Source organism: Phodopus roborovskii, unplaced genomic scaffold (genome assembly GCF_943737965.1).
Source record: "Phodopus roborovskii unplaced genomic scaffold, PHOROB, whole genome shotgun sequence".
NCBI classification, from domain to species: domain Eukaryota; kingdom Metazoa; phylum Chordata; class Mammalia; order Rodentia; family Cricetidae; genus Phodopus; species Phodopus roborovskii.
Window position 1 is genome coordinate 29,126,113 of NW_026126541.1, and position 27,527 is coordinate 29,153,639.

Genomic DNA, 27,527 nt, shown 5'->3' on the forward strand with positions numbered 1-27,527 from the left:
AACTCACTTTGTGAGGGGAACCCCAGAGCAAAGTTAGCATCTTAACAGCCATCTTTCCTACTACTCTCTTAGATACTAACATACTGGTAATTTTCCCTTCTCCTATGACTGTTCTCTTGTTATGCATATGATGCAGAATGACTCTGAAAGAGTCCCAGCTGCAAGCTTATCGTATAGCAACTTATCTTACAGCAACACACCTGCATCCTGCTTGGAAGGACATTCTGCCTCCCTCACATCCTCCCTCTGGCCCATTCCCTCATTTCTCCACTACTTAAACCCTGTGGTTGTAATCATTAAATGAGACTTGACCGGAACACTGTCTTGTCTCCATCTCTTGCGTCTCTTGTCCCCTCATTCTCACTCCCTCCCTCAGGGTCCCTGTCGACTGACCCCGAGGGCCAGAGCAGCTCTGTAGGCCATGCTGGCCTCAAACTCAGAGATCCTCCTGCCTCTACCTCCCAAGTGCTGGAATTATAGGTGTGCACCACCACTTCCTGGCTAGCTATTATTGTTTTAAGTTAATAAGTTTTGGGATAATTGGTTAAGTTGTACTAGATAATTAAGGAGTCTCTGAGACAGATTATTCTGTTAGTGGTGTCTCATGAATCGTCTCTGTCTACACACACACACACACACACACACACACACACTGGCTTGGCCATGGGACTTGCTTTGGTCAATGAGGTATCACAAGAATGAAGTGGCAAGAGATGTAAGAAAGATTTACATATCAACACACTTCCGGGCCAGGAACCCAGATTTCATAGACTGCAGATTTGGAAACTGACAAACACTCATCTCTCCAGGCTGTTCCAGCCATCCAGGCTAGCGGGTAAGCCAGTGAGCCATGAGGAACCAGTGTGGGAAACTAAACCATGCTGTGCTAAGCCAGCAAAGGCTGGGGCAGCTTCTATGGCAATAGGTAGCAGACACACCCTCGTCAGACACTCCCTCCTCTACTGGCTTCTTTTTAGGCTCTTGTGGCTAGACACTGAACCTTCCCTCTCACTCACTCACTAACTCATGCTGGGACAACTCACTCTTATTTCTGGAACAAGTAGATTCATTTCCTAGGCCTGCTGTAACAAATTGCTGAGGACTGGGGTGCTTAAAGGAAAGGGATGTTTTCTCTCATAGTTTGGGGAATTTTGAGCCAAAACCAAGGTATCAGCAGGGTTGGGAGTTCTAGCAAGGCCTCTAAGGAAACAGTTCCATATCTTTCTCTAGGCACTGATCCGTGTTGTCCTGCTCTTTGGTGTCCCTTGGCTTGCAGCCCTCACAACTCCAGCCTCTTGTCTGTTACCACAAACTATTGTCCTCATGCTGTTACTTTGCATCTGGTAAAGAGAATGAACTGAGCATCCCGATGTGATCTCCCCAACTATCCTGTTACAGCCCTTCCCCAAATCAGGTCATGTTCTGAGGTCCTGGGACACAGGATCAACCACACCTCCGCATTTGGGGAGTCAACCTATAACACATACCTATGGTTCCTGCTCCATCCACTCTGTACATTCTGGGGCTTTAAGATATTCCAGCCTTTGATGTAACCCTTACTCTTTCGTCAACAGACATTTATTGAGGGCTTACTACACACAGCACTCATCTGAGCTTTCTTCCATGCAAATGAATCTGTATAAGAAAGCATTTGGCCATATGTAGTTTGGGCACTCTTGCTAGATGAAAACTTAAGTTAGGATCTGTATTGATTTTGAATTCTATCATTACCAGTGGTACAAGTTAAACAGGAAAACAAAGACTCATATAAATACACGCCTGTGTGTGGGGAAATGGCTGCCCCGTGCCTGCTTGCCAGGAGACTTCCCAGTTTGGCAGCCTCTTACTCCTCTGTAATCAACAGACTCCAGCAAAGCCAAAACTGGCAGGCTTCTGTGGGCCTGTTAATGTGACCACACACTCTGCTTTACAGCTCAAACGCCTGATGTCTTCTATAGGCCTGGGTTTGCTTCGTCTTCAAGCCCCAATAGGACGTTAGCTCCAAGAGAACAAGTAATGTATGGCTTCTGCTCGGGCTTGTGTATGTTTGTTGTGGTGCTGGGCGACCCTTAGCTTGTTTGAACATTTTCCTCCCTCATAACCCAAATTTCCAAAGATTCATTTTTTTTAAGTGTCTCTGAGGGCTGAAGCCACAATGTTCCCAACTTCGTGGAGACTAGAAAGGTTTTCTCCACCGTCAGTCAGGTTTTCTGGGTCTGGTCTTGCATAATCTGTTCTTGCCCAGACCTTTCCATTCTTGCCTGCTATTTACTAACTCCCTTCCTTTGCTTTTCTAGGGCCTGTCTCATGCTCCTTCCCTAACCCCACACACAGGCACTGGCTGTTTAATTTATTCATCTTTATTCTTTCTTGTGCAGTGATAACCATGTGACAGCCATTCTTTCCTTCTAAGTACAGGGCTGTCCACCCTCACCTTGCCACCAGGTCAGGTCCCTCTCTCAGCAAGTAACTTTCCCTTGCCACATTTTTCCAGAAGTGATTTCTACTTGGGAACTGCAAGTAGTTTTGAACCTGTCATTTGGCAGCCTCTGAAACATGGAGTTACCTTTTAACGACTCTGTTCTGTCCTTCCTTCCTGTGTCCAGAACAAAGAAACCATACCACATGGACAGTGGGCAACCTCCTCTGAGTGCTAGCCCCTACCTGCACAGGCAACTCATATACATTTGGACTAATCTGTGTCCATTTTGTAGGTAAAATACTACTCAATTACTTCTCTTCTGTCAAAACTTGGAGCAGGCCAGACTTTGAGTGGTTGGGCCTTGCCTTCGGCCTATGTCACTCTTAGCTCAGTGTATATATTCAGCCAATGCCAGGGCTTCAAGAGCATTCCTGCTACCTGTTCTAAAACAGCTCCCTCCCACCCTCCTACATCTTCTAGTCTTCTTCTTATTTTTGTTGTTGTTGCTGTTTTCAAGAAAGGGTTTCATTGTGTTGCCCAGGCTGTCCTGGAACTCTGTAGACCAGGCTGACCTTGAACTCACAGAGATCTGCCTGTCTCTGTCTCCCGAGTGCTGGGATTAAAGGTATGCATCACCACCACCGTTTTTTGTTTTGTTTGTTTGCCAGCACTGTTTCCAATGGTCTCTCTCCTTTGCGTCTGCCACTAGACTTTTAAACCCCGCCAGCAGTACAAACCTTGGTTTTGTTCAGCACAGCATTCTGGGAGGCCCTTAAGAACGGTGGCAAACAACAGACACTGGATAAATATTCCAGAAATGAATGCATTTCTGAAGGAACTAGTTCTTTTGACCTCTGCACAGTAACCTTTGGTTCTGCACGTCGTTCTGGGAGGTAAGACACACCTTTCACAGACCTGAGGCATTACTTGTTGAGAACTTCAATGAGAAAGGTTCAAGGTCACCCCTGGGAGGAGAAGAAAATGGGGTGAAGGGGGGCAGTATTGTCATAAAAATGTGTTTTGGGGGCAGGGGGTTGGCAAGCCAGAGGAGCAGAGGGGGTCACAAAATGGGGCACCCTGCTTTCTGTTGGAACTGAGTAGGACCGGGCCTGACTTAGAAAGGGCTAAGGGTGAAAAGAGATGAACACAGAAAATTAAATCTAGCCACCCAGAGGTGCCAAGGGGCGACTAGAAGTAGGAAGGAGCTCTCAGAGGTTGCCCATGGGGAGAATGCTGTCGGGCACAGCCTGCGGTTGGGGACCAGGCAGCACAGGGCGAGAGGGTCTGGGGATGCAGAGAGGCGTGGGGTGGAGTCGAGGGGAGTGGGGTGCAGCGGAGCGGAGGGGCGGTGCAGCAGCGGGCGGGGCGGCCCCGGTGGCCTGCGCTCACTTCCGGGAGAGCGGGGAGCTCTGGCCACCGCCCGCTCGCAGCTGCCAGCTCGCTGGGGCCGGGGAGCCTGTGAGCGCGCAGGCCAGGCCGCAGCCCAGTATCTGTGCAGCTCGGGCCACGGTCTGTCACCATGGGGGCGTCGGGGAGGCTGCTGCGCGCCGTGATCATGGGGGCCCCGGGCTCCGGCAAGGGCACCGTGTCGTCGCGCATCACCAAACACTTCGAGCTGAAGCACCTCTCCAGCGGGGACCTGCTCCGCCAGAACATGCTGCAGGGCACAGGTGGGAGCTGAGACCAAGGGCTGGCAGCGTGCGATCGTCCCGGAGGGGCTTTGCGGGCCGGGGTCGAGGGTCCTGCAGCGCTCCCTGATGTTGCCTGGGGAAACAGCGGCTGCGCCCTGAAACCTCCGGCCTCGGTGGGCAGCTTCGGGAAGATTGCGGGGGTGGGACTAAGAAATTCAAAATAAGCCCTAGGCTTTGTTCGAGTGGCATATCAGACCAGCTGGCAGATGCTACGGGGGTCCAGCCTGGGGAGCTGTGCACGCTCTCCACGTGTCCTTGTATGCGGAAGGCAAGCTTTGGCTCTGCCAGAGTTACCTTTCATTTCTACACTACCCCTCACGCCTTTGGTAAGCTCCGTGGGATCTTGCAGTTCTGACCTTTCTAAACTCTTCAAGGTCAAGTATGACTTATTTGCAGTCACAAAATTGGCTTAGATATTCATGTCCCCAGACATAAACAATTGTTGTGTTTCTTCTGCCAAAATCTTCTAACTCAGCATAAAATGAACTCAACAAACTACACTTTACAGTGAGTGGGTTTGTGGTGAGTTCTACTTTAAGAAAAGCAGTAAAGCCAGGCATTGGAGCACGCCTTTAAACCCAGCATTCGGGAGGCAGATATCTGTGAGTTCGAGGCCAGCCTGGTCTACAGAGTGAGTTCCAGGACAGTCTCCAAAGTTACACAGAGAAACCCTGTCTCGGAAAAAAAAAAAAAAAAAAACTTTTTTTTTTTTTTTTTTTTTTTTGAGACAGTGCCATTCGATGTAGCCAAGGTTAATTTTAACTTAAATTTGAGATCCTCCTGCCTCAGCCTCCCTAGTGAGTACTGGGATTACCAGGCACCAGCCAACTAACAACAGTAAGCTATTTTTAAAAAGTTAACACCAGATGTTTTCTTCAATACCTAACTAGTGCCTATTTTGAAAGTCATTTGAAGCTTATTTACATAGAAATCGTACCTGTTCAAGATAAAAGAAAAAAAAAAAAAAATGGAAGAAAAGGTAAAGGCCCTAGAGAGAAGGGAAGACAGAAGGAAAGAAGGTAAAAAGCAAACCTTTCTTAGTCCTGCCCCTACGGTTCTTCAGAGAAACAATGCATTTCCTCCTGAAGTATCTTTATGTACAAGCACATGTGTATATCCTGTGTATCATGTTACCATATATTTACTCAGCAGCCGTCTTCACACTCTGGTCTCTTCCATCCATATGTCCCGTCCCCTGTGTGTTTAACCACCAGTTTGCTGAACCTACCATGATTTATCAAACCTCCCCTCCCTCCTGGTGGGTGTATAACTAAAAGGGTGTTTTTTTTTTTGTTTGTTTGTTTTTTTGTTTTTAAGACACTGACATTCATATAGGGGAGAAGAAACCCAACCCACTCTTTCCAGTTTCTCTGGTTGGCTCAGCACCCCTGGAGCATGTTTTCCCTCTCTTCTAATGTTGACCTTAAAAAATAATAAAGGCTGCAGTTAATTAAACGTTATCAAAAGGTTGTTTGGCTCTTGCTAAATGTTCTTAGTACAACAGATTGCAATTTTACTTAGGGCAAACAGTCCCCAGTCCTGGAGACTGCCTGTTTTGTTTGCTGCAATCCAAAGTACAGAAGACTTTAGGTGACCTACAGGCTAAGAGCTCACCTGACTGTGGGTGGCAAAGAATGCACACTGCTGTGGGAAAACAGAGCATTTTAAGAGTAAATGAAAGGGAATTTGAATTAAGAAACAATGCTCCTTGATTCACTTTAAACCTGTTAAGAGTCAGGTATGGAAACTCTGTAACATGGAGGGGGCCTACAAAGATGTTCACCGGCACATTCTGTAATTTTTCTAAACTTATTTATTTTCATTTTGTATGCATTGGTGTTTTGCCTGGATGTATGTCTGTATGAGAGTGTCAGATCTTGGAGTTACAGACAGTTGTTAGCTGCCATGTGGGTGCTCGAACTGAACCCAGGTCCTCTTGGAAGAACAGTCGTTGCTCTTACTGCTGAGCCATCTCTCCAACAGCCTCATTCTGTAGTTTAAATGGGCAATGCTTTTCTTTTGTTAAGACACGGAAGGACAAACACTTTCTTAAAACCTTCAAGATTCGTTAGCAGAAGTGGGTGGTTGTTTTAACAGGGTCTCACACAGTACCTCTAGCTGATACTGAATTTATAGCAATCCTCCTGCCTCAACCTCTTATGTGTTGGGATTGCACACCCTCCAGGCCCTGCTAGAACTGAGGTTTGTGAGAGAAGTCTTTGTAGGTCAAAGTTCAAGGTACACACAGGGAGTTAGTCTCTGAACAGCTGGGAAAAGTTACAGATCTCAGAGGAAGCCAGGGCAGATCCCTAGGGATGGTTTCCACGGAGTCTGGCTCATCTAGCTGATTCCTGAAATCTGGAACTGGCAGGTCCTGGGATAGCCAGGCCACTTATTCTTCAAAGAAGTATGGGTAGTTCCTTAGTAGGAACAGAAGAAGCAGCTTGGGGAGTGTCATGAAATATTTTCACAGCTGTTAATAGTTCATTATACAGAGTATTTTTTTTTTTTTCATTAAATGGTATCCAGCAGGTCCCGTGGGACAGGCTGAGAATATAGCCCCAATAAATATTTGTGAAAGGATTGGATATTTCCCACAGAAACAACCAAGGGAGAAATAATCTCAAAAAAAAAAAAAAAAAAAAAAAATCCTAAGAAAGGACTGAGAATTCAGCAGAGGAACTGACACCCTCTAAGCTGCCTCATCAGGGACATGATTGATTGATTACCCTTGTGGTGTGTTCTCCTTTATTCTTTTCTTTTTCTGTTTCCTTGTTGCATTTGTGTGCAGTTGTACAATTGTTATTAGATAAGATACCTTTTTATTCTCATTTGTTGTAAGCATGTTTATATATCAAGTCTCAAACTTAATTTCAGGAAGACTGCACAATTAATTTAAACTTTGCCTGTTATTAGCTATTGATTTTTTTTCTTTTTTTTCTTTTTTTTTCTTTTTGGTGCCAGAAACCAAATCTTGAGCCTTGTGTACATCAAACAAGCCCTGTGCCTCGGAGCTGGCTCTGCAGACTCCTACCGATTGGACATTTTTGTGTTGTTAACCATTCTTGGCTGTAATAAATGCTCCTGGGTACCCAAACAGCTGGCTGCCACTTTGCTTATTTTCCTCTGAGTGAATTCCAAGTGTGGAATTCTAGGGACTCACTATCATTTCACGAAAGTGCTATTTTATAACACTGACTATATAGGCTAAAATGTGTTTGGTGGCAGTGGGGGGATCCAATCCTTCCAGGAGTATTCACTTCACCATTACTCACTGTTGGACCGAGACACCTTCCTCGGCTCTATATTTAACTTGAAATGCAAGCTGTGCGTTGTATTCATTAAAACAAAAAGTGCATGCGAGAAAAACAGCTCGAGAGAGACGATAATGGCTTTGGAAACTCGAGGTGACTTGGTGACACTCACAAACCTCTCGAGACCCTAGATAGAGCACCAGCCAGGACAGTGGAATCTGAAGGTCTGAGTCTGAGACTTACACCTTCCATGAGAAAGCTGAGTGCCACAGAGGTTGAAGAATTCCTTTCCATACTCACCTGGGTAGCACAGATCCTGAAGCTGGTATGCTACACAGCCATTAGTCTGGGCCCCAGACAAGGGTGAGATTCCGATTCATGAACTCCTTCCCATATACACAAAACCCAAAACAAAAAGAAACGGCATTTCCTGGGGTACCAGGGTGGAAAACTCAGGCCCCAGGTGTCAGTTATATATTCTTTCCACAGTGCAGTACTTACCAAATTGAGGTTCATGAGGTCATTTTAGATAGACTTTTTATTTATTTCAAGGTGTATTTGCCAAAAAGAACTTACATTTTGTGAACATGTTGGCTCATTCAGAAGGTGTGCTGCTTAAAGGGAGCATAGTGATTCAGGTGTGGCAGATGTGAGCATATGGGCAGCAGCCTGGTCTGGCTCCTTGGTGGGTGTTAAATCTGTGGTGCCAGATGAGAGAAACAACCCTTTAAGTCTCATTTGTTACCATCTGTATTTTAGGAGAGGCTAACTCAGTAGATAATCTCTAGCCCCCAGCTGTCCTCCATATGGCCAAGCCTTGTCATGTGGACCATGGAGCATAGTGTGTATAACTAGACTTAGATTGATGGTAGAACAGGTTGTTTTCAAGGTTTGCAATTCCAAAAAACATCGAAATGAATATTTAGTGATGAGAGCCTTGTAAGATATTTCATGCCTACATGACTTGGTGCTAACACAGGTCCATAATGTACAGAACCTTCAAGAGTCAACAGTATGCTTTCCAGGAGCTGTTTATTTCTGCCCCTGCAATACCTTGCTGGGATGATTCACTGCCCTGTAACTTCAGCATTTAAGGTATAGGTATGTAAAACCTGATGCACTTAGTGTGTTACCGAGTTGGGTAACTGTCACCACAACAGACTTCAGAACATTTTTATTACCCACAAAAGAAACCTCATACCTATGAGTCACCCCTATCCCCACCCACCCCACCTAAGCCTCTGGCAACACTATTATATTTTTCATTTCTCACATTCTGGACATGTCACAGACATGAAATGGTAGTCTATGAACTTTTCTCTTTGACTTCTTTGACTTAGCATACTAATTTTCTTAATTATATTCATTTACGTAGGGTGTGTGTGTACTTGTGTATATGTGTGACATGGTGTATATGTGGAGGTCAGAGGACAACTTGCGGGTGGGTGGGTGAGTCACTTTCTATCACATGGGTCCAGGAACCCAGCTCAGGGTGTAAAGCTCAGTGGCAAGCTTCTTTGACCTCTGAGCTGTGTCTGCTGTTCTGAGATTGTCAAACTGTGTCAGGCTGGACATGAACTCCTGGCTCAAGTGATCCCCTTACCTCAGCCTCCCAGATAACTGAAACTTGGGGTGAATGCCACTCTGCCCAGCTTGACTTGGGCATTTAAAGATCCCCTCATGCTGTAATTTTAGGACTTTTGCATTATATGGATGTTTCTCATTTTGTTTAGTTGATATTTGAATTAGCTTTTTTCCCCCCATTGTTTTGCATCTACATCATTCAGAGCAGCCTTAAAAAAGAGACATTCAGGACTACTGTCATAAAAAGTAAGCTGCTAAATTGTTGGGGTTTTTTTTTCATTTTTCATATACAAAACAAAGGAAAGTTTCTTTTGATGACTTCATACATATGTGTCATTGTATTTTGTTCTCATTCATCCCCCACAGCATAGATTCATTATTTAATAAAACATCATATAGACCTCCGAAGAACCCTGACCCTCGTCCATGCCCACATACTGATCCATCTACCCAGTGTTCTGTGGGTCCATTAGTCATGCACACAGGGTGGGACATTTCACAGGAGGTGCTCACAGTGGACATGGATGTGTGTATTAGTCACAGTGGCGGCCATAATAGCACACCACTGACTGGTGGCTCAGAGAGCAGAATTGTTTTTGGAGCCTAGAGGTCTAAGATCAAGGCTCTGGAAGTGTTGGTTTCTGGTGAGGCTTGCCTTTCTGGCAGGTAGCCAGCCACATCTCACTTTGTGGCTTTTCTTCTGTGCTCAGGCACTCCCACTATCTCCCCTCAGTGTTTACAGTTTCTGTGAAATGGAGGTCCCACCCTGTGACCCCATTCTACCTTTATTACCTTCTTAAAGGTAAATAGTCTAAATATAGTCACAGTCGGGGTTAGGTTAGAGTTTCAGTATGTGGACTTGGGACTGCTCAGTCCATAGCAGTATTAGCACATGACTTCAGGGGAGAGAGGAAGAAAGAGACAGAGAGAGAGTGCACACTCATGCACACACACACACACTCATGCACACACACATACGCACGCACGTGCGCGCAGGTGCTCTAAAGCCCTTGTGACATTACAGGAGCCTAGAGGGGAACCTGATTACCTAGGAGGTTGAGGCTTTCTTGCCGTGTAAGTCTTTTAAAATAATTTGTTTTCATTGCTATAACCAAAGACTAGACACTGAATAATTTATTAAAAAAAAAAGAAAAAAAGAAAAATAAAAGCTAATCCAGCGCACAGTTGTTGGGATTGGAAGTGCACAGATCTGGTTCTGCAGCTGGCAAAGGTCTGTGCTAGTTTATTCCATGCAGGCAAGTGGAAGAGCACGTGGGTGCACGAGGAAGTGAGAAAGTGTGGCAAGCAGTTACGTAGGACCCGCTCCCAGAGAATTCACCCAGCATCATTATCTCCTTATGAGGGTGAACTCAGGACCCAGACACCTCAGAGAGGCTACCTCTTCTCAACATTGCTTCTCTGGGTGCTGGATTTTATAATGAGTTCTGGCTCATGAATGTCAGGCCACCCTAACACGTATCTGTGTCTTGATTTGCTTATTTTGGATAAACCACATCCAAAATCTGGTGAAGAGTCCTATTATCTATCAAAGAAGGAGCAAGGGTTATAATATAGCTAGAGGTGGGACTGTGACAGATCCCATGGTGGGCAAGGGACAAACACACCAAGCAAACAGAGCTTAAGTGGAAAGTTTTATTGGGGGAGAGGGGAGGAAAGGGGGGAAAGAAGAGAAAGAGAGAGAGAGAGACAGAGAAAGAGAAGAAGAAAGGGACAGGAAAGGCCTATGGCCCCCTTCAGAGGAACAGTGGGAAAAAGCAGAAGTGGGCTGAGTCTGCCTCTTAAAGGGACCTTTGCACCTGCGTGCAGACTACATAGTGACATAGCAGCTTGTTGGGGGGGGGGCAGGCCAGCACAATGCCTGAATCCTAACACTAGGGACGGTTTGTTACTCTCCTAGTAGGGGTGTGTGCCTGGAAGGAAGCGTGCCTGTGGGAAAGGAAAGGGGTGGGCTGAAGGCAGTCACAAGGACCGTGAGCATGCTGGGCAGATGCTGTGCTACTGCCTGTGGAACCGGGCTGAAATTCTGTCCTGAAGCACAACGAGGAAGCAGGAGACAGGTCTGGAAGATGAAGGCTTTCAGGCTGTTTCACGGGAAGGAGGAACGATGGTTGAGGGGGAGTTTGCTGTTCAATGTTTTGTTTTAAAATGTATCTCTTGGGAAATATTCTGTACCTGAAAGTTGTATAACTATGTAGGGGTAGAATAGCCCTGGATGGCCTGGAACTTGGTATGTATATCAGATTGGGGTTGAACTTACGGCAGCCCCACTGTCTTCGCTTCCCCTTTGGTTCGCTTGTTTTGACAGGACCCTCTGTAGCATAGAGACCTCAACCCCACGTATGTACTGCCGCTGGCCTTGAACTCGGCATCCTCCTTCCTGCTGGCATTTCAGATGTGCGCCACTGTGTCCAGAGGTAACCTCTGCTTGTAGCATGCACTTTCTCATGAGCCTGACTTCTGGGAGCATCTGTAGAAATTGGATTCTGAGATCTGGAATGGGATAAAGCAAACACTTACTGGCTCTTCCCTCTTCTGTAGAAATTGGTGTGCTGGCCAAGACTTTCATTGACCAAGGGAAGCTCATCCCAGATGATGTCATGACGCGGCTGGCCCTTCACGAGCTGAAAAACCTCACCCAGTGTAGCTGGCTGTTGGATGGTAAGTGCAGATATGCAGTGTCCAGAGTGTATCTCCGCTGCCCCAAGTAATGACTGCCAGCAGGAGAAAGAGCAGTTGGGACAAGGGACAGTCAGGAGGGCAGTCAGTCACCTTTGAGCCTAATTTTAAGACTGAATTAGTGAACTGGTTAACTTACTTTGAGGCAAGGTCTTATGTAGCCCCTACTGGCTTCCAGTGTGCTATGTAGCTGAGGATGAACTACAACTTTTGATCCTCTTGTTTTTGCTGGGGCTACAGGAATGAGTGGCCAAGCTTGTTTATGTGTCATGGTGATTGAACTCAGGGCTTCCTGCATGCTAGGCAGGCTTGCTACCAACTGAGCTATATCCCAAGCCCAGGGGTCTGGTTCTTTTTTTTTTTTAATATACTTTTTATGAATTATTTTTATTTTGCGAGAATTGGTGTTTTGCCTGCATGTATGGCTATGTGAGAGTGTCAGATCTTAGTGTTACAGACAGTTGAGCTGCCATGTGGGTGCCGGGAATTGAACCCAGGTCCTCTGGAAGAACAGTCATGCTCCTAACCACTGTGCCATGTTGCCAGCCCCTGGTCTGGTTCTTTATTTGAAAGGAAAGAGGGTGTTTGTTGGTCTGCATGGTTTCTAGACTGCTTCCTTCCCACTTTTTAAACTTCTGTTGTTTTGCTTTTTGACACAAAGTCTTATGATGTAGCCCAGGCTGACCTTGAACTTGTGAGCTTTCTGCCTCAGTATCCTCCCCTCAGAGTAGGGATTCCAGGCAGGCAGCACCATACCCAGCTTAGAATATTTGGTGCTAAGAAAGGATCTGCACAAAAGCAGTTAGATGGAAAAGTACCTTACAACACACTAAAGACTTTCCCAGCCAGAGTCCTGACAGAGTCTCAGGGCAGGGTGGCTTGTCTACGCTGCTTGCTGATGTAGGGAGGACCCAGAGGAGGTCCTTAAACGTGGATGCTTCCCTTCAAGATCAAAGTTCTAATCCCATCTTGGAAGGAGTGTGCCAACCCGGTCCTGTCTCTTCTCTTCATTTAGCCCCACCCTCCACCTTCACACACCATTCCTCAGTGCTGCCGCTGTGCCCTGCAGCTCAGCTTGCTGTCACCCTGCTTACTAGCGGGCAGAGAAGCTGTGGTAGTCCCTAACTGCAGAAAAGTTCTAGATGACTCAGAAAGGTGACATAGAGAATGAACAGAGGGAGAGAGAGGCAGGGCAGAACTCCTTACTCTGGTTTATGAGAGCTAGAATCAGAAGATAAAAAGCTTAACGTTGCCTGTATATGTCCATCAGTATGTGCACAGAATCTCGAGGACTTAAAATTTCTTTAAACACTTATAAAAGGTCTTTGGTGTGTAATGACCATGCTAAAGACCAGAGACTGTGAATGCCAGCCTAACATATATTTATTCATGACATAAATGTTGACTGAGTGTCTTCTAAGTACACAGAGCTATTCTAGGCACTGAACCTAAGCAAGAACAAAGTCTTTGCTTTTATGGACTATATATTATAATAGAAAAGTTTGGACAAGCCTAGACTCAGTGTTGATGTGAACAGAGAGCTGTGTGAAGGGCAGGTGGGTGTGTGTCTCCTCTTCTGGTAGAGAATATGGATACATATTTATCCTCAGGGTTAATGAAGTCTTGCTTCTGTGAGATGCTGGGATTTAGAAGTACTGTTGACAGGCAGCCTGTGTGGGTCTCTTTAGCTGAAGGAATGGGGTACATGAAGGTTGAGTGTAGATGCTGCCCAGCACAAGGAAGTAGAAAGTTTCCCAAGGGCCCATGGCCATCAATAGAGTATATCTGGCGACTAGGCTCAAGACAGAGTAACAGGGGAAGGGACTGGAATGTGGAATTTTTTTTGTTGTTTTTGTTTTGTTTTTATTTCTTCATTGTCGTACTGTAACAATGGCTTTTCCTTTAGAAAAACTAAATCAGATGAAAATGTCTATGAGAAACAGCATCCTCAATGATCATACCCTCCTACAGCAACTATGTTTAATTGCCTTTCTTTAAACAGGCATTCTCTACAGTAATAAAAAAAGTACACATGTATACAAACTTCCATCATTATTAGATATTAAGTATTGCTCTCCCTATTAAATAATATTTAATATATTGTATGTATACACACACATACATACATACATACATACATACATACATACATACATATCCTTTTTTTTTTTTTTTTTCCAAAACAGGGTTTCTCTGAAATAGTCCTGGCTCTCCTGGAATCCATTTTGTAGACAGGCTGGCCTTAAACTCACAGAGATCCAACTGCCTCTGCTTCCTGAGTGCTGGGATTAAAGGTGTGTATCACCACCATCAGGCCTTAATATTGTTTTTCTTTTTGCTGGATTGACAAATACTTCAGAGAGACAACTGGAAAGAGGGATGATTTATTTGGGCTTCTAGTTTCAGAGTTTTCAGTCCATGCTGCTGCGCATGTTGTTTCTGACTTTGTTGAGAGTGTGACTGAATCGAGCCTGTTGTCTTCATGGCGTCATTGACCGTATGTGTGTAATCACAACCACCTCTCAATGACTGGATCTGAAAACTGGGGACCAAGACTTTTCAACACACTATTATTATTAAAACTGTGACACACACACACACACACACACACACACACACACACACACACACACACAGACATATACGCTGTGACAGCTATTCTTGGTTGTCAGCTACATCTGGAATTAACTGAAACACAAGCACTGGAAAAACCTATGAGGGCTTTTTTTTTTTTTTTTTTTTTTTTTCCTTAAAAAATTTGAAGCGGGAAGACCCACCTTTAATCCAGTACTTTGAGGTGGGAAGATTCACCTTTACCCTGTCCATGCCTTCTACTGGCAACCCATGTAGAGGACATGGAAGAAGGAAGCTTTGGCTCTTTGCCTGCTCGCCCGCTGGCAAGTCATTCCATCACTGGCATTAGAGCCTATTTCTTCGAGATTCCAGTGTATATTGAAAATGAGCTGAGACATCCAGCCTCATGGACTGAACTACTACAGATTCTTGGACCTTCTGCTGGTAGACAGCCATTGTTGGACTAGCTGAACCACAGCCTGTAAGCCATCCTAATAAGTCCCATATATATTTTTCTGTAAGTTCTGTTCCTTTAGACACCTTGACTAATACAGATACAAATTTTGCTACCAGAAGTGGTTTGAAAGTAACAGAAAAAAAAAAAAGTATAAGGATGAAATTTTAAAATGATCTTGAATGGGCTTTCCATTTGCTGATACACACTGAGGCCTTTCCAGTTACCAAAGCCTGTCCTAGCAGCTCAAAGAGTGCTGAAAGCCCACGGTATGAACTATTTTACAAACTTAAGGAGAAAAATAGCCAGGCAGTGGTGATACATGCCTTTAATCCCAGCACTCAGGAGGCAGAAGCAGACAGATTGATGTAAGTTTGAGGCCAGCCTGGTCTACAGAGCAAGTTCTAGGTCAGCTAGGGCTACACAAAGAAATCCTGTCTTGAAACAAACAAACAAAAAACATCAACCAAACCAAACAGACTTAAGGAGGCGAATATATTTGATTATCCTGATTCACCAATTGTGAGAGGCAAAATTGATTTGGTGACTCTGTACATTAAACTTTTCGACAATTTGTGGAAACATAAGGAAAATGATGATGCTGGTAGGTTGCTCCTGGCATCCCTGGATAAACTAACCAAGGAAAAGAATGAGCTCCATGATCAAATTAGCCAACTTCTAGCATCTCAGAATGTGGTGAAGGACACTGAACTCACTGATAAAATTAACAAACTCAAGGTGTGCATGAACTGTCTAGAGCTTCTACATGTGTCCTGGAAGAGTTCTTCTCTCCAGAGGCCACAGAGCTCAAGTTTCAGAAAATCAAACAAAATCCCTCATTATGAAGTTGACTGAATTACAGTGAAAATTCAAGTCCCAGCCTTGGAGGGTGTCAGCAGTTCAAGTAAGGCCCAAGAATGGGACCCTGTAACCGGATGGGGATATGTGGGGACCCCACTGAAGCTGAGAATTTTGAACCCTCAGGTTCTCAAGGGTTTATCTCACCAGAGGATTAGCCTCTCCACCCTCAGCAGAAGATGTGCTCCACCCCTGAAACACTGCCTTTTCTGCTCTTGACTAGGGAAATTAATCCTTCATTATCTGCTAAACCAACAGTAAGTTTTTCTGAAGCAGATGCCAGGCAAGACAATAGTGGTGCCTCAGGGCCTGCCAATAGTTGCCTCTAGACCTATAACCAGACTTAAGGCTAAGCAGTGGACCATGAAGAAATGTGCTACACTGCTTAATGAGCTTAATGAGTCTGCTAATTCATTCAAACACAGGTCTGATTACATGTGGAATAGATTTTAAGGGTGTGGGATAATGGTAGAAGGAACATAAACCTGGGCCGGGCTGAGTTTATTGATACAAACTCACTGAGTGGACATTCTAGGTTTGATATGGAAGTTCACACAGTTGAAAAGGGTGTCAAAAGTTTGTTTGAGTGGTTGGCTAAAGATCAGAATGTATCAGAAGATGGTCTACTGGAAAGGAGTTAGAGGCACTTGATATATATCCCTTGGCTTAGTGTTGATGAAGGGATTTTAAGGCTCAGGGAAATTGCTATGTTAAGAGTAGGTAGGCTAGCCTGGTGGTGGTGGTGCATGCCTTTAATTTCAGCACTCGGGAGGCAGAGGCAGTTGGAACTCTGTGAGTTCAAGGCCAGTCTGGTCTACAGACTGAGCTCCAGGACAGCCAGACTTGTTACACAGAGAAAGCCTGTCTTAGGGTGGGGGATGGGGGAGAGTAGGCACGGCGTGTAAAACCTAACCCTTCACAATGGGAAGGTCCGGAATACATGCCCTTATTGGTCCTGTAAAACACACAAAATGGTGAGGGGCACCAGTACATTTGAAGAACTTTGTTGTCACCCCTCTCCTTGTGCCACACCTCAGGGCTGGACAGATTAAATGCAATGTGTTTAATTGGGCCCAGAGCAGCGGAGGTCAGGTGATTGTAGTTACTGTAATGGGCAGCACAGGCAAAGCAGTGTTGATGCATAATGGTCAGCACAGGCAAAGTGATTGTATGGTGTCATGACACATATGGACCTTTGGCACTGGCTAATCAATCACAGTGTTTCCAGCCACGAAATAGATAAGAAGCCTACTGCCTTTCTATTCGATCTGTATAAATGGAAACTTTCTCAAACAAATGAAAGAAAGGCTACCCTGTATGACGGCAAAGGGTCATCTTAGCCCATGAACCAATTTCCAGACTTGAGCCAGTTTGCAGGCCCAGAACCCCTTGAATATAAGGATGGCCAGGCTCCCTGGAGGAAGGACCTTGATGAGACACATAAAAGTATTACTGTTAGCCTTTCTCTAGTCCTTCTCCAAGGGGACATATGGCCTTTTATGGGCTCACTGTACACTAAGGGAAAGGAAACAATCAGACTTTCTGGGGTCTGTTGGATACTGGTTCTGAACTGACCCTGACTGATCCCAGGAGATCCCAAGCAACACTGTGGCCCTCAGGTAAAGTAGGGGCTAATGGAGGCCAGGAGATTAATGGAGTTTTGGCTGTTGTTTGACTCAAAAAAGGTCCAGTGGGTTCCCGAACTCATCCTGTGGTTGAGTTCCAGAATATGTAATTAGGAAAGATACACTTAGAAATTAACAGAATTCTCATATTGGTTCCCACCTGTGGACTGAGGAATATTATGGTTGGAAAGGGTAAATAAAGTCTTTAGAGTTGCCTCTGCCAGAAATGGTCAATCAAAAACAGTATTACATCCCTGGAGAAACTGCAGAAATTAGTGCCACTCCCAAGAAGGGTGGTGGTCCCTGCCACATCTCCCTTTAATGCTCCATAACCAGTGCAGAAGGCTTACGGATCATGGAGAATGACAGGGAACTACCAAAAACTCAAGTTCTGACTCCAATTGCAGCTGTTGTACCAGATGTGATGCTCTTACTTAAGCATATCAACACATCTTTCGGTGCATGGTATGCAGCTATTGATCTAGCAAATACATTTTTCTTGGTACCTGTTCATAAGGGCCACTAGAAGAAATTTGCTGAGGCTTTACAGTTTTATCTCAAGGATATATTAACTTTCTAGCCCTGTGTCATAAAATTTACTTAGAAAGGATCTTGATCATATATCTCTTCCACAAAATATTTCTCTGGTGCACTATATTGATGACATTACGCTGATTGGACTAAGTGAGCAGGAGCAACCACTTTGAACTCATTGGTAACACATGTGCATGTCAGAGGATGGGGGACAAATCCAACCAAAACTCAAGGACCTTCCACCTCCGTGAAATTCTTAGGAGTCCAGTATGTAGGGCATGCAGAGACAATCCTTCTAAAGTGAAGGATAAAGTATGGCACCTGGCTCTCTCCAACCACTAGGCAAGAAACACAATGTTTAGCCGGCTTATTTGGATTCTGGAGACAGCACATTCCTCACACTGCTGCCAAGCATGCACCTTAGCCTCATGGTTTGTGTCCTGAGGAAGAGAAGACCAGGGCCTGCTTTACTGTTGGTTCTGAGCATTATGCTGTCACCACCCAGAAGTGGACAGCTGCAACATTACAACCCCTTTCTGGGACAACCCTGGAAGATACCTGTGCAGGGAGATCTTCACAGGTGAGCAGAACTTAGGGCAGTGCACATGATCATGTATTTTATTTGGAAGGAGAAATGGCCAAATATACAATTGCACACTGATTTATGGACTGTAGCCAATGGATTGGCTGGACCTGGTCAGGGAGCTGGAAAGAACATGATTGAAAAATTGGTAAGAAAGCCATCTGGCAAAGAGTTAAGTGGATAGAGCTCTGCAAATGGCAAAGGACGTGGAAGATACTTGTGTCCCATGTCAATGCTCATCAAAAGATGACTTCAGCAGAGGAGGAGTTCAGTAACTTATCCTTGGTTACAAGTGCAGGCGTCAGGTTAGATAGACTGCTATGTTCACATGTGACTACCACTGTTTAACAGCTTGATGAGTGACAGCAAGAGATTTGCTGCTGCTCTGCCTGTCTCCTCATTTGTAGAGTGGAGATAACAACAGCATCTCTCTTAGGACTGTTAGGGCAGTTGAAAGAAATGGTCCCTATAAACCTTTAACATACGGATGTTGGCATCTGAAAGCATTCTGTGGCATGAGTTATTATACTCTGATTAGTCTCATTAAAGATATTAAAATTGTTTCTCTCAGGATGACTTACTTCATTATAAATCTTATAGTAAATGCTTATTATTTTTTTCAACTTGGGGCTATTTAAAGTGTTGCAGGTTGAACCTCTTGCCATTAGTTTCCTTTGGAGGCTCGCCCCTCCCCCAATCCAGGTTCCTTAATAGTTATTTTATGACATTTAAGTTCTAAGTCATAAGCAAAATTTTCCATGTTTCAGGGTTAGCAAGATGTGTTTTTATCTCTAACAAATCATTGCATATTTATTTTAACCTCTGTTACCTTTGAGAAATGTATCATTCCCACCTATTTTAATTTGCCGTGTGTTCTGGACAGAATGTTCCTAGTCATAACATTGTAAAGTAAAAAATTTGGGCTCAGAATACCATTTCCAATTCCCCAACGTACTTGTGTCTATTTTGGGATTCAATAATCAGTTCTAGTTGCTTTTCTCTGTATTTTTGCTCACATTGTTTAAACTATTTTAGCTGCACTGGCTGCGTATCCTAGTTTTCAGATGCCTGAGACCACATGTTTCCTATTTCAGAGTGTTTGTACTTTCAACTGAGCATCCTGAACACCCCAAATCCCAAGTTAGACATTCTCTGACATCACTGGATCTAGATTTCTAGAGTAGGGATGTTCTGACTGAAAAAAAAAAAAGTTTCTTATGTCAGGACCTGCTTCTCTGTATTTTGCTTTCTGTCATATTCCAAAACAACCTTCTGAGATTCTGAGTAAAGATGATGTCCTCCTGATATGCCCCCCCCTCAAGATAGGGTCTCACTGTGTAGCCCTGGTTACCTTGGAATTCACTATGTAGACCAGGCTGGCCTCAAATTCAGAATTTAGCCTTCCTCTTTTGCCTCCTGAGTGCCGCCACCATTCCTGTCTTATTTTACAAATTTTGTGTCCGTGTGTGTGCAGGTGTTGTTGGTCAGAAGGTGTCAGACCCCACCCCTTGGAACTGGAGTTATGTAGGTGGTGTGAAGCCACTGGATGAGGGTACTCAGGGTTTGGTTGGTTTTTTTTTTGTTATTTTGTAGGGTTTTTTGTTTTCTAAATTTGTTTTGTTTTAGAGAACCAAGTGTGGTGATGCACACTTGTTTCATTTAAGATTTATGGGTGTTGTGCTTACGTGTTATATATGTGTACCATGTGCATGCCTGGTGCCCTTGGAGACCAAAAGGGAAAATCAGAGCCCTTCCAACTGGAGTTATGGTTTTGAGCTGCCAAGCGGGTGCTGGGGACTGAACCTGAGTGCTATACCAAAGCAGCAAGAGCTTTAAACCACAAGCCATCTCTAGCCCCTTTTGTTTATTTGTTTCTAAGGCAGAGTCTCCCATAGCCAAGGCTTTGAACTCCTGATCCTCCTGTTTCCAGTTCCCGAGGGATTACAGGCGTGCCATCACACCTGACTTGAATTCAGTTTGACTGGTAAGCATGAGGGCAGGCATGCTTACCAGTTACTCTTCTTCTACACAGGCTTCCAACTGTTTCTCCAAGACTTACCCACCCCAGGGGAGAGCAATGTGCTGTATTATACAGAAACACCCTGAATGCACACTCAGCATGTTTGACCAAATATCTCGGCACTCTGCAGCCCAGCCAAAATATTCGAGCACAGTTGTGCTACACTTCTGATCCACAGGCCCGGAAACACTAACCCTTTTTCTTCCTTGTCTTTTCCTCCCTTCCCCTCATATGAAGGGTTTCCAAGGACACTTCCACAGGCAGAAGCCCTGGATAAAGCTTACCAGATAGACACAGTGATAAACCTCAACGTGCCCTTTGAGGTCATTAAACAACGCCTTACAGCTCGCTGGATCCACCCTGCCAGTGGCCGGGTGTACAACATTGAGTTCAACCCTCCCAAAACTGTGGTGAGTTAACTGCAGTGGCACTGGACACAGCACAGTATCCCCGAGTTCTCTTACCCTCACAGGCAAAGCTCTGCAGCTTGGACATCCTCTGTCTGCCCAAGACTACTGCTCCGGTATTACTTAATGGGTCTGATCCACCCGAGCTTACTAGTGAAGAGCTGTGTTCCTCCGTCACAGGCGCGTTCCTCATTCACAAGTGCTATGCTGTAACTATGCAATGTCCCCCATAGGCTCAATGGGTTGACGGCTGGGTCCCCAACTGATGGTGTCATTTTTGAGGTGGAACACAACTGGAAGAAGTGGGTCACTGGGGCAGTCTCTCTCTCTCTCTCTCTCTCTCTCTCTCTCTCTCTCTCTCTCTCACACACACACACACACACACACACACGAAGACCTACACTCTCCAACCATGATGGCCCGAAGCCCAGGCTTATGAGCCCAAAGCAGCCAAGGTAGACGTCAGCCCTCTGATACTATGTGCCCAAATAAACAGTTGGTCCCTTCTGCTTGTTTTCCTCCAGTGTTAGTTACAGCAGTGAGAAACCCTGACACAGGAAAAGGTATTGATTGCCGTACCCTGTGCCAGGGTGTGAGCGAAGGCAGAGGTAGTGAGGATTGGCAACCCTGGCTTACAGTTGGAATGTCTGCCGCCACCTCCCTACTAGTAGCCCACACCTGGGAGCTAACACTTGAGGGCTTGGGCCTAGGAACGGAGAGGGGCTTCCAGATCCAAACTGTATGGGAATGACCCCGGGGGTTCTCACTGCTATATTTATCTTTAGTTTGGCTCCTGTTTACTGAAATGCTAGCACGTCTCTGTGATTGGAGTACAGAGGCTGTCTGCTTAGAAGGGTGCCATTCGCTGAGCTGATGTCCTAATGGCTGTCTTAGGGCATTGATGACCTGACAGGAGAGCCACTGATTCAGCGCGAGGACGACAAACCAGAGACGGTGATCAAGAGACTAAAGGCGTATGAAGCCCAGACAGAGCCAGTCCTGCAGTATTACCAGTGAGTTCTTGGTTTTCTCAGCTTCTCTCATACAATCAGCTTTGATTTTCCACACTTTGCAGATGAAATACTAGGCTACCAGAAAGAAGCCCCAACCCCAGCTGGCTCAAGCAATAGAGATTTCTAGGTGTAACAGACAGTAGGCGGGGCTTCAGTCTCCTAGCTTTCCTCAGTTTTGCCATTGTCTTAGTTTCCCCCACTTCTGAGTACTGGCTTTGTTCTTCCTGCACAGTTGCAAGTATTTGCCAGAAAGGCCACGCCTTCCTCTTTCCTGAAGGGCTGAGGAGTAACCCTTTCGTTCAGAGAACACAAGCTCTGCATCACTCAGGTGAAACCCTGCAGCCACTGGTCAGGAAACCTCATACTCATTGTTGTAAGCCTAGGTTACTGCCGGTTCCATTGTCAATCATGGGACTTAGGAGGGTGGATACAGGCTAGTCCACATCCAAGGTTTGGAGCTCATGTCCACCACATTCTGTCGTGTGGCAGAGGGCTGGAACCAGTGTTGACACAGTCGTGAGCCCAGTAGAACCCACCGACTGTACCCAGAGAGGAAAGCATAGAATTTCAAATGACAGCCAACTCTCGGAATTATCATGTGTCAACAGTCTGAAAGCTTCTACTCACATGTTTTAATCTGTTCTTCAAGGAAGTCTGTATCATACACAGAATATGAGAACTACCCATATGAGATACCCAACTCAGGCCAAGAAGTAGTTCTTCTTCCTTACTTCCTAAGCCCGCCCTTCCTCCCTCCCTCCCTGCCTCCTTCCCTCTCTTCTTCCAAGACTTGAGTACTGTGCTTTGCTGTCACTGTATCCTGCTAATGATTCAGGGCCAAAGTAGTACATACTGCTGCAATAAGAGCATATACCCAGAGTGAGAAGGCCCTAAGTTCAAAGCCCAGCTTGCTGTTTGATTAACATGACCTTCACCTCTTGCTCAAGCCCTGCCTGGTTCCTCTATCATAAAATGTGGGTGAGTTAGAGGCTTGAAAGTGAGTTAATATGTGTAACTCATCAAATTGTCCTGGATGCACAGGAAGAGCTGGACATATACTGGCTGTTAATTATGGCGACCATCACTGCTACATTAGGATAAACATGCAGGACCATCTGACCCAGTCCCAAACTGTCCTGATATTTCTAACAGTTAATTTCTGAAGGGAGAATTTACAAGAGTTGGCGATTCACTTTTTACTGTAGATGTTACTTTAAGCTTGTGTTAGTATACCAAGCCTGGCCCTATAACCCTGGGCAAGGCATTTCTCCTCTATACCACTGATTCCTTCTCTCCCTCCCTCCTTTCCTCCCTCCCTCCCTTCTTTCCTGTCAGCCAGTATTAAATAGTCCCTGCTCTATACATCTGTCAGGGGCAAGGAGATAACCAGGCTTAGAGCAGTCCTCAGCTCCTGAAGCAGCCACTGTTGGGTACTCTGCAGACAATTAGGCTCAGTTCCTACAAGCCTCCAAGGAAGTCACCTTGTATGGATAAAGAGGAAAACTGTGCAAACAGCATGTATAGTGCAATGAGATGCAACACGTGCTTATCATCAGAAACCATTCACACTGGCTTAAGCAAACAGGGGTGGGGTGGTGGGGGTGGTTAGTCCTATAACCAACAAGTCCAAATACGGATGGCAGATGGCTGGCCCAGGGGCTTAAGGAGTGTCTTCAAAACTCAGTCCTTTCAGCTCCATTCCCAGTGTGGGTTTCTGTCCCAGGTGGCTGCAATGTCTTCGGACTTTAGCTCAGGTCATGCCAGCCCTGCTAACACAGCAGCAGAAGAGGCACTTTTCCCCTCAGCAAAAGCTGTGGGATTGATGGTGATTAGCTGCAGCCACACACTGTTGAAGAGAGGGTGTGGAGACAGTCTCACTTGAACCTCATGTACTGAGTGTGCTCCACCTGACAGTCCAAGGACTCAGAACAGAGAACGCCGTGTGCCTGGGCAGATAATAACACTCCCGAGAGGCCGTGCATAGAGGAAGTGCCTGTAAGGATTGGTTCTGACACAAGATGGGAGGACAAGGAAAGCTACAGAAATTAGTGACTTGGGGGTCTTTCTATCTGGGCTCCTGGTACTTTTTGCCATAAATTCACGCTTTTCCACCTAAGATCTCATGCACAGATTTATAGGCTTAATGAAAAACAGAAGGCCTTAAAAAGAAACTTCATGCCAGGCGGTGGTGGCACGCGCCTGTAATCCTAGCACTGGGGAAGTAGAGGCAGGTGGATATCTGAGTTTGAGGGCAGCCTGATCTACACAGTGAGTTCCAGGACAGCCAAGGCTACACAGACAAACTCTGTCTCAAGAAACCAGAGGAAGGAAGGGAGGGAGGGAGGGAGGAAGGAAGGAAGGCAGGAAGGCAGGAAGCTTCATAATAGCCAGTACTATTATTTGAACAAGCTTAAGTCTTATTCTTCCCAATTGGGGAATGTTCACCAGTCTAGAAATGTAATGCCCTTACTCTTTGGAAGACTAATTTTTGTAGCTGGTTCCATTTCATTAGAGAAATTACACTGGCAAAAATACAGGGTGAGGAGGGAATGGGTGCCTGTAGTTCTGCCTTGGTAATACGTCACTCCTGGCACCGTGGCTGACGCTAAAGTGTCTTCAAGAAGCTTTCTTCTTCAAAGCTTGCTCTCCTCAGAGCTCTCTCTACCTGCCTGAGAACTGAGATGCTAATGAGCTTCTACCATGCAAATACTCCCTTTGCATAATTTTTCCCTGTAGCAGATTATTTCACTCAGAAAACAGCTCCTGTTATTTAAGTTAACCGCGGCAAATGTTGTGGTTTGTCAACAAAGGGATCCCTTTGTCCCAGCAAAAGCCTAGTGAGAACAGCTGCAGAGTTGTGACAGCCTGTTTGTGGAAATTAATAAGTCTAGTTATATATCTGCTCTTGGGTGACCTGCAAACCAGTGTGCACACACAAGAATCGTGTGTGGGTTAGGGGATTTCGGAGCCTCAAGGGAAACGCCAGAATTCTGAGCCTCACACTTCTTCCTTCTCGCTCCTGAACACTGGAGTAAAATAAAATACTTTGATGGCTGGTCTGCCAGGGGTCAAGCCAGGGATAAACCGAGAACTCCTCCGACAGGAGAAACGATTCAGGAAGGTAGAAAGATAATGAGTGTTAGAAAACTTTCAGACTCCAGTGGACAAAGTGAGGCAGGATGGTGGCTGACTGGCCTTGTTTCTAACCTGCCAACCCGGTTGAGGCTGAGTCCCTTACAAGAAGGCAAGGGCTTTTGCCAAGGCATGAAGCATTAGCATAGGCTTAACTGGAAGCACTGGCTCAATATGACAGCTGACATCTTTTTAAAGAGCCCCTTACATCACAGGACAAAGGTTTCACTGTCAGCCAAGTTCCTTCCCACTGGATCAGTGACCTAAGCTCACGGGACTTCCGGAAGTCACATGCACTACAGACTCCTTTGAAAAAGCTCATTAGGCACACTCAGACCTATGCAATCTATTTACTTAACTACTGATCACACAGTAGGTTTATCCATTTACCTTTCCATTTGTTTTTATCCTCAGGAAAAAAGGAGTGTTGGAAACATTCTCTGGAACGGAAACCAACAAGATCTGGCCCCATGTATATGCTTTCCTACAGACGAAAGTTCCAGAAACTACCCAGAAAGCCTCTGTTACTCCCTGAGGAGGGCAGTAATTAGCAGGATGAAACAGGACCTCCTTGCCCCACCTTGGCTCTGTTTTTTGAAGCTCTTTCCCTAAGACCTCTGAAAATTATGACTTATTCCTAATGGCTTTCTTCTGGATGTTACTAAGGATGTGCCAATGAGTCAGACACTAAGTAAGGCGATCTGTTAAAATAACCTCGAATGTTTAATCTGAATGTTTAATCTAGTTGTCTTCTGTGAATGTGCAATTAGAAAACATCAGAGATGTTGAAACTTAAAGAAAAAAAAATCAGAGCCCAATTAAAAGAGCAACTGGTAATCATCTACCCTCCTGTTCAGTTAGCCAATCGATCACATTTTTTTTTTTCTGGAAAAGTTAAAAAAATAATTACATATCACTTGAGGCAGATAAATATCTCATTAAAGGCTTTTGCATAAGCCAGTGCCTCATCACAACCCAAAAAATGTTTCCTAGCTCCATGAAATGTATTTGGGAAGACTGTCTATAGATGCCAGAAAGCAACTGGCTTTATTTACAGATGCAAACTCACTGCTGCCTTTACAGGAAAAAGCGAGGGCACAGCCACCATGCTGTGTCCTCTATTTACTAAGTTTCCAATTTGCTATGAAAATGCAGCCATTGGCACTTAAGAACATGTGACTTTGATATGGCTTGTTTTCTTTTCCAAGCATGCACATACTGAGGGGTATGATTTATGTACTGGCAAACAGCAGTGGATAGTCCTACGTCCTCACGTGCCACTCAGGCTGAGGACTATGTCTCAGCCTCTCAAGTGCTGGGATCACTGTGCACTACCAGTTGCCACTCTGCTTCAAAGGGAAACAACTCTTGTACTATCTAAGCAGGCTCCTTGTCTGCCTACAGCACTGTGGCTCCAACTCAGCCTTGTGTGCTGGGCAAGCACCCTTCCAGTGTGCTGTCTCTCCAGCCTTTAGTCTTTTCTTTTTTCTTTTGTGGTTTGTTTGTTTCTTAAGACAGGATCTCATTATGTAGCTCTGGCTGCCCAGGAACTATGTTAGCAAGGCTGGCTTCTAACTCACAGAGATTCACCTGTCTCTGCCTCCCAAGTGCTGGGATTAAAGGTATGGGCCACCACAGCTAGCCCCAGCCCCTAGTTTTTGAGACAGGGTTTCACTATGTAGCCCAGGCTAGCGTGAAATGATGTAGTCCAAGCTGGCCTCGTGTTCATGACCCTCTTGTTTAAACCTCCAAGTGCTTAAATTACAGGTGTGTACCACTAAGCCAGGCCTGAGAAGCCAATCTAAACTTTGGTCCCTTTAGATTCCTTAGTAGGACATTTCCTTATATATTGTGGCCCAAAGTGAGGAAAAAAAAAAAAAAAAAAAAAAAAAAAAACTACCTTCAAGGAAGATGTACTCTTTATTTTACTTGGTGCTAAATCAAAGAAGCCCTTGCCCAAACCTTGGCAATTTTGGCCTGTTTTATTTCAGACACTTAAGTACAGATGCCAGCAGGTGGTTCTTACATACCTGGGAGTGGGGGGAGGAATGTTTGATTTTCAAATTTCACTGTTGATCTTTCAAGATGGACTAGGCCTTTAAACAGGATACCAATGAACATCTTGTCCTTTATCTAAGTGTTTCTAGAATGCCTTATCTGAACGCTGGTAACTGCTTTCTAACAGTGTTGTGAACTACCTAAATTTAGGACTGACCATCAGGTTCTGTTACAGCACTGTGGCTGTCGTCCGTTGCCCTCCAACCCCCTTCATGTCTGTTGTTGTGGCTGCTCACTGGCTTCTTTCTAATGAATTGTCTTCCAATAGCACCTTTCTAATAAACAGGTCTTCAAACAATGACTATAAAATTTTTTCTCCTGCATACTGACTTTTATGATACTGTTTGGGGATGTGTAGGTAGAGGGTTGGAGAACATAAAGTGACAAAACTTCTTTATCCTGTGACCAGAACGACCAAGTTATTTGGGGACTGTGGCGTCTTTTCTATTAAAACAGATAAAGGGGACCTGTTTTCTGCTGGATTAAATTGTTATCAGACACTGATAACGGATATCAGTGTTGGGTCTGGACAGATGGGTCAGCAGTTAGTTTCGTTGGCTGCTCTACCAGAGGACCAGGGTTTGATTCCCAGCACCCACATGGCTTATAACCATCTGTAAC

At 45.1% G+C, this 27,527-nt stretch overlaps 1 protein-coding gene across 2 annotated transcripts; it reads left to right on the forward strand.

The window, feature by feature from the left end:
• The first annotated feature begins 3,802 nt into the window (after window positions 1-3,802).
• Window positions 3,803-27,204, forward strand: Ak3 (adenylate kinase 3). 2 transcript variants are annotated; one of them, XM_051199963.1, is made up of 5 exons: window positions 3,804-4,092; window positions 11,511-11,630; window positions 20,534-20,706; window positions 21,598-21,716; window positions 25,263-27,204. In XM_051199963.1, the coding sequence occupies exons 1-5, from the start codon at window positions 3,942-3,944 to the stop codon at window positions 25,381-25,383; spliced, it is 684 nt and encodes a 227-aa protein (XP_051055920.1). In that variant the 5' UTR covers window positions 3,804-3,941; the 3' UTR covers window positions 25,384-27,204. The 2 variants fall into 2 exon arrangements, with proteins under 2 accessions (XP_051055921.1, XP_051055920.1); XM_051199964.1 differs by lacking the exon at window positions 11,511-11,630 and having other exon boundaries at window positions 3,803-4,092.
• Window positions 27,205-27,527: the final 323 nt, after the last annotated feature.

What these genes read in the sequence shown, in the direction of transcription:
- Ak3 (XM_051199963.1), top strand. Translation starts at nt 3,942, where the DNA reads ATGGGGGCGTCGGGGAGGCTGCTGCGCGCCGTGATCATGGGGGCCCCG. An exon ending in GAACATGCTGCAGGGCACAG is followed by an intron (nt 4,093 to 11,510) that starts GTGGGAGCTGAG and finishes CCTCTTCTGTAG; the next exon opens with AAATTGGTGTGCTGGCCAAG. An exon ending in GTGTAGCTGGCTGTTGGATG is followed by an intron (nt 11,631 to 20,533) that starts GTAAGTGCAGAT and finishes CCTCATATGAAG; the next exon opens with GGTTTCCAAGGACACTTCCA.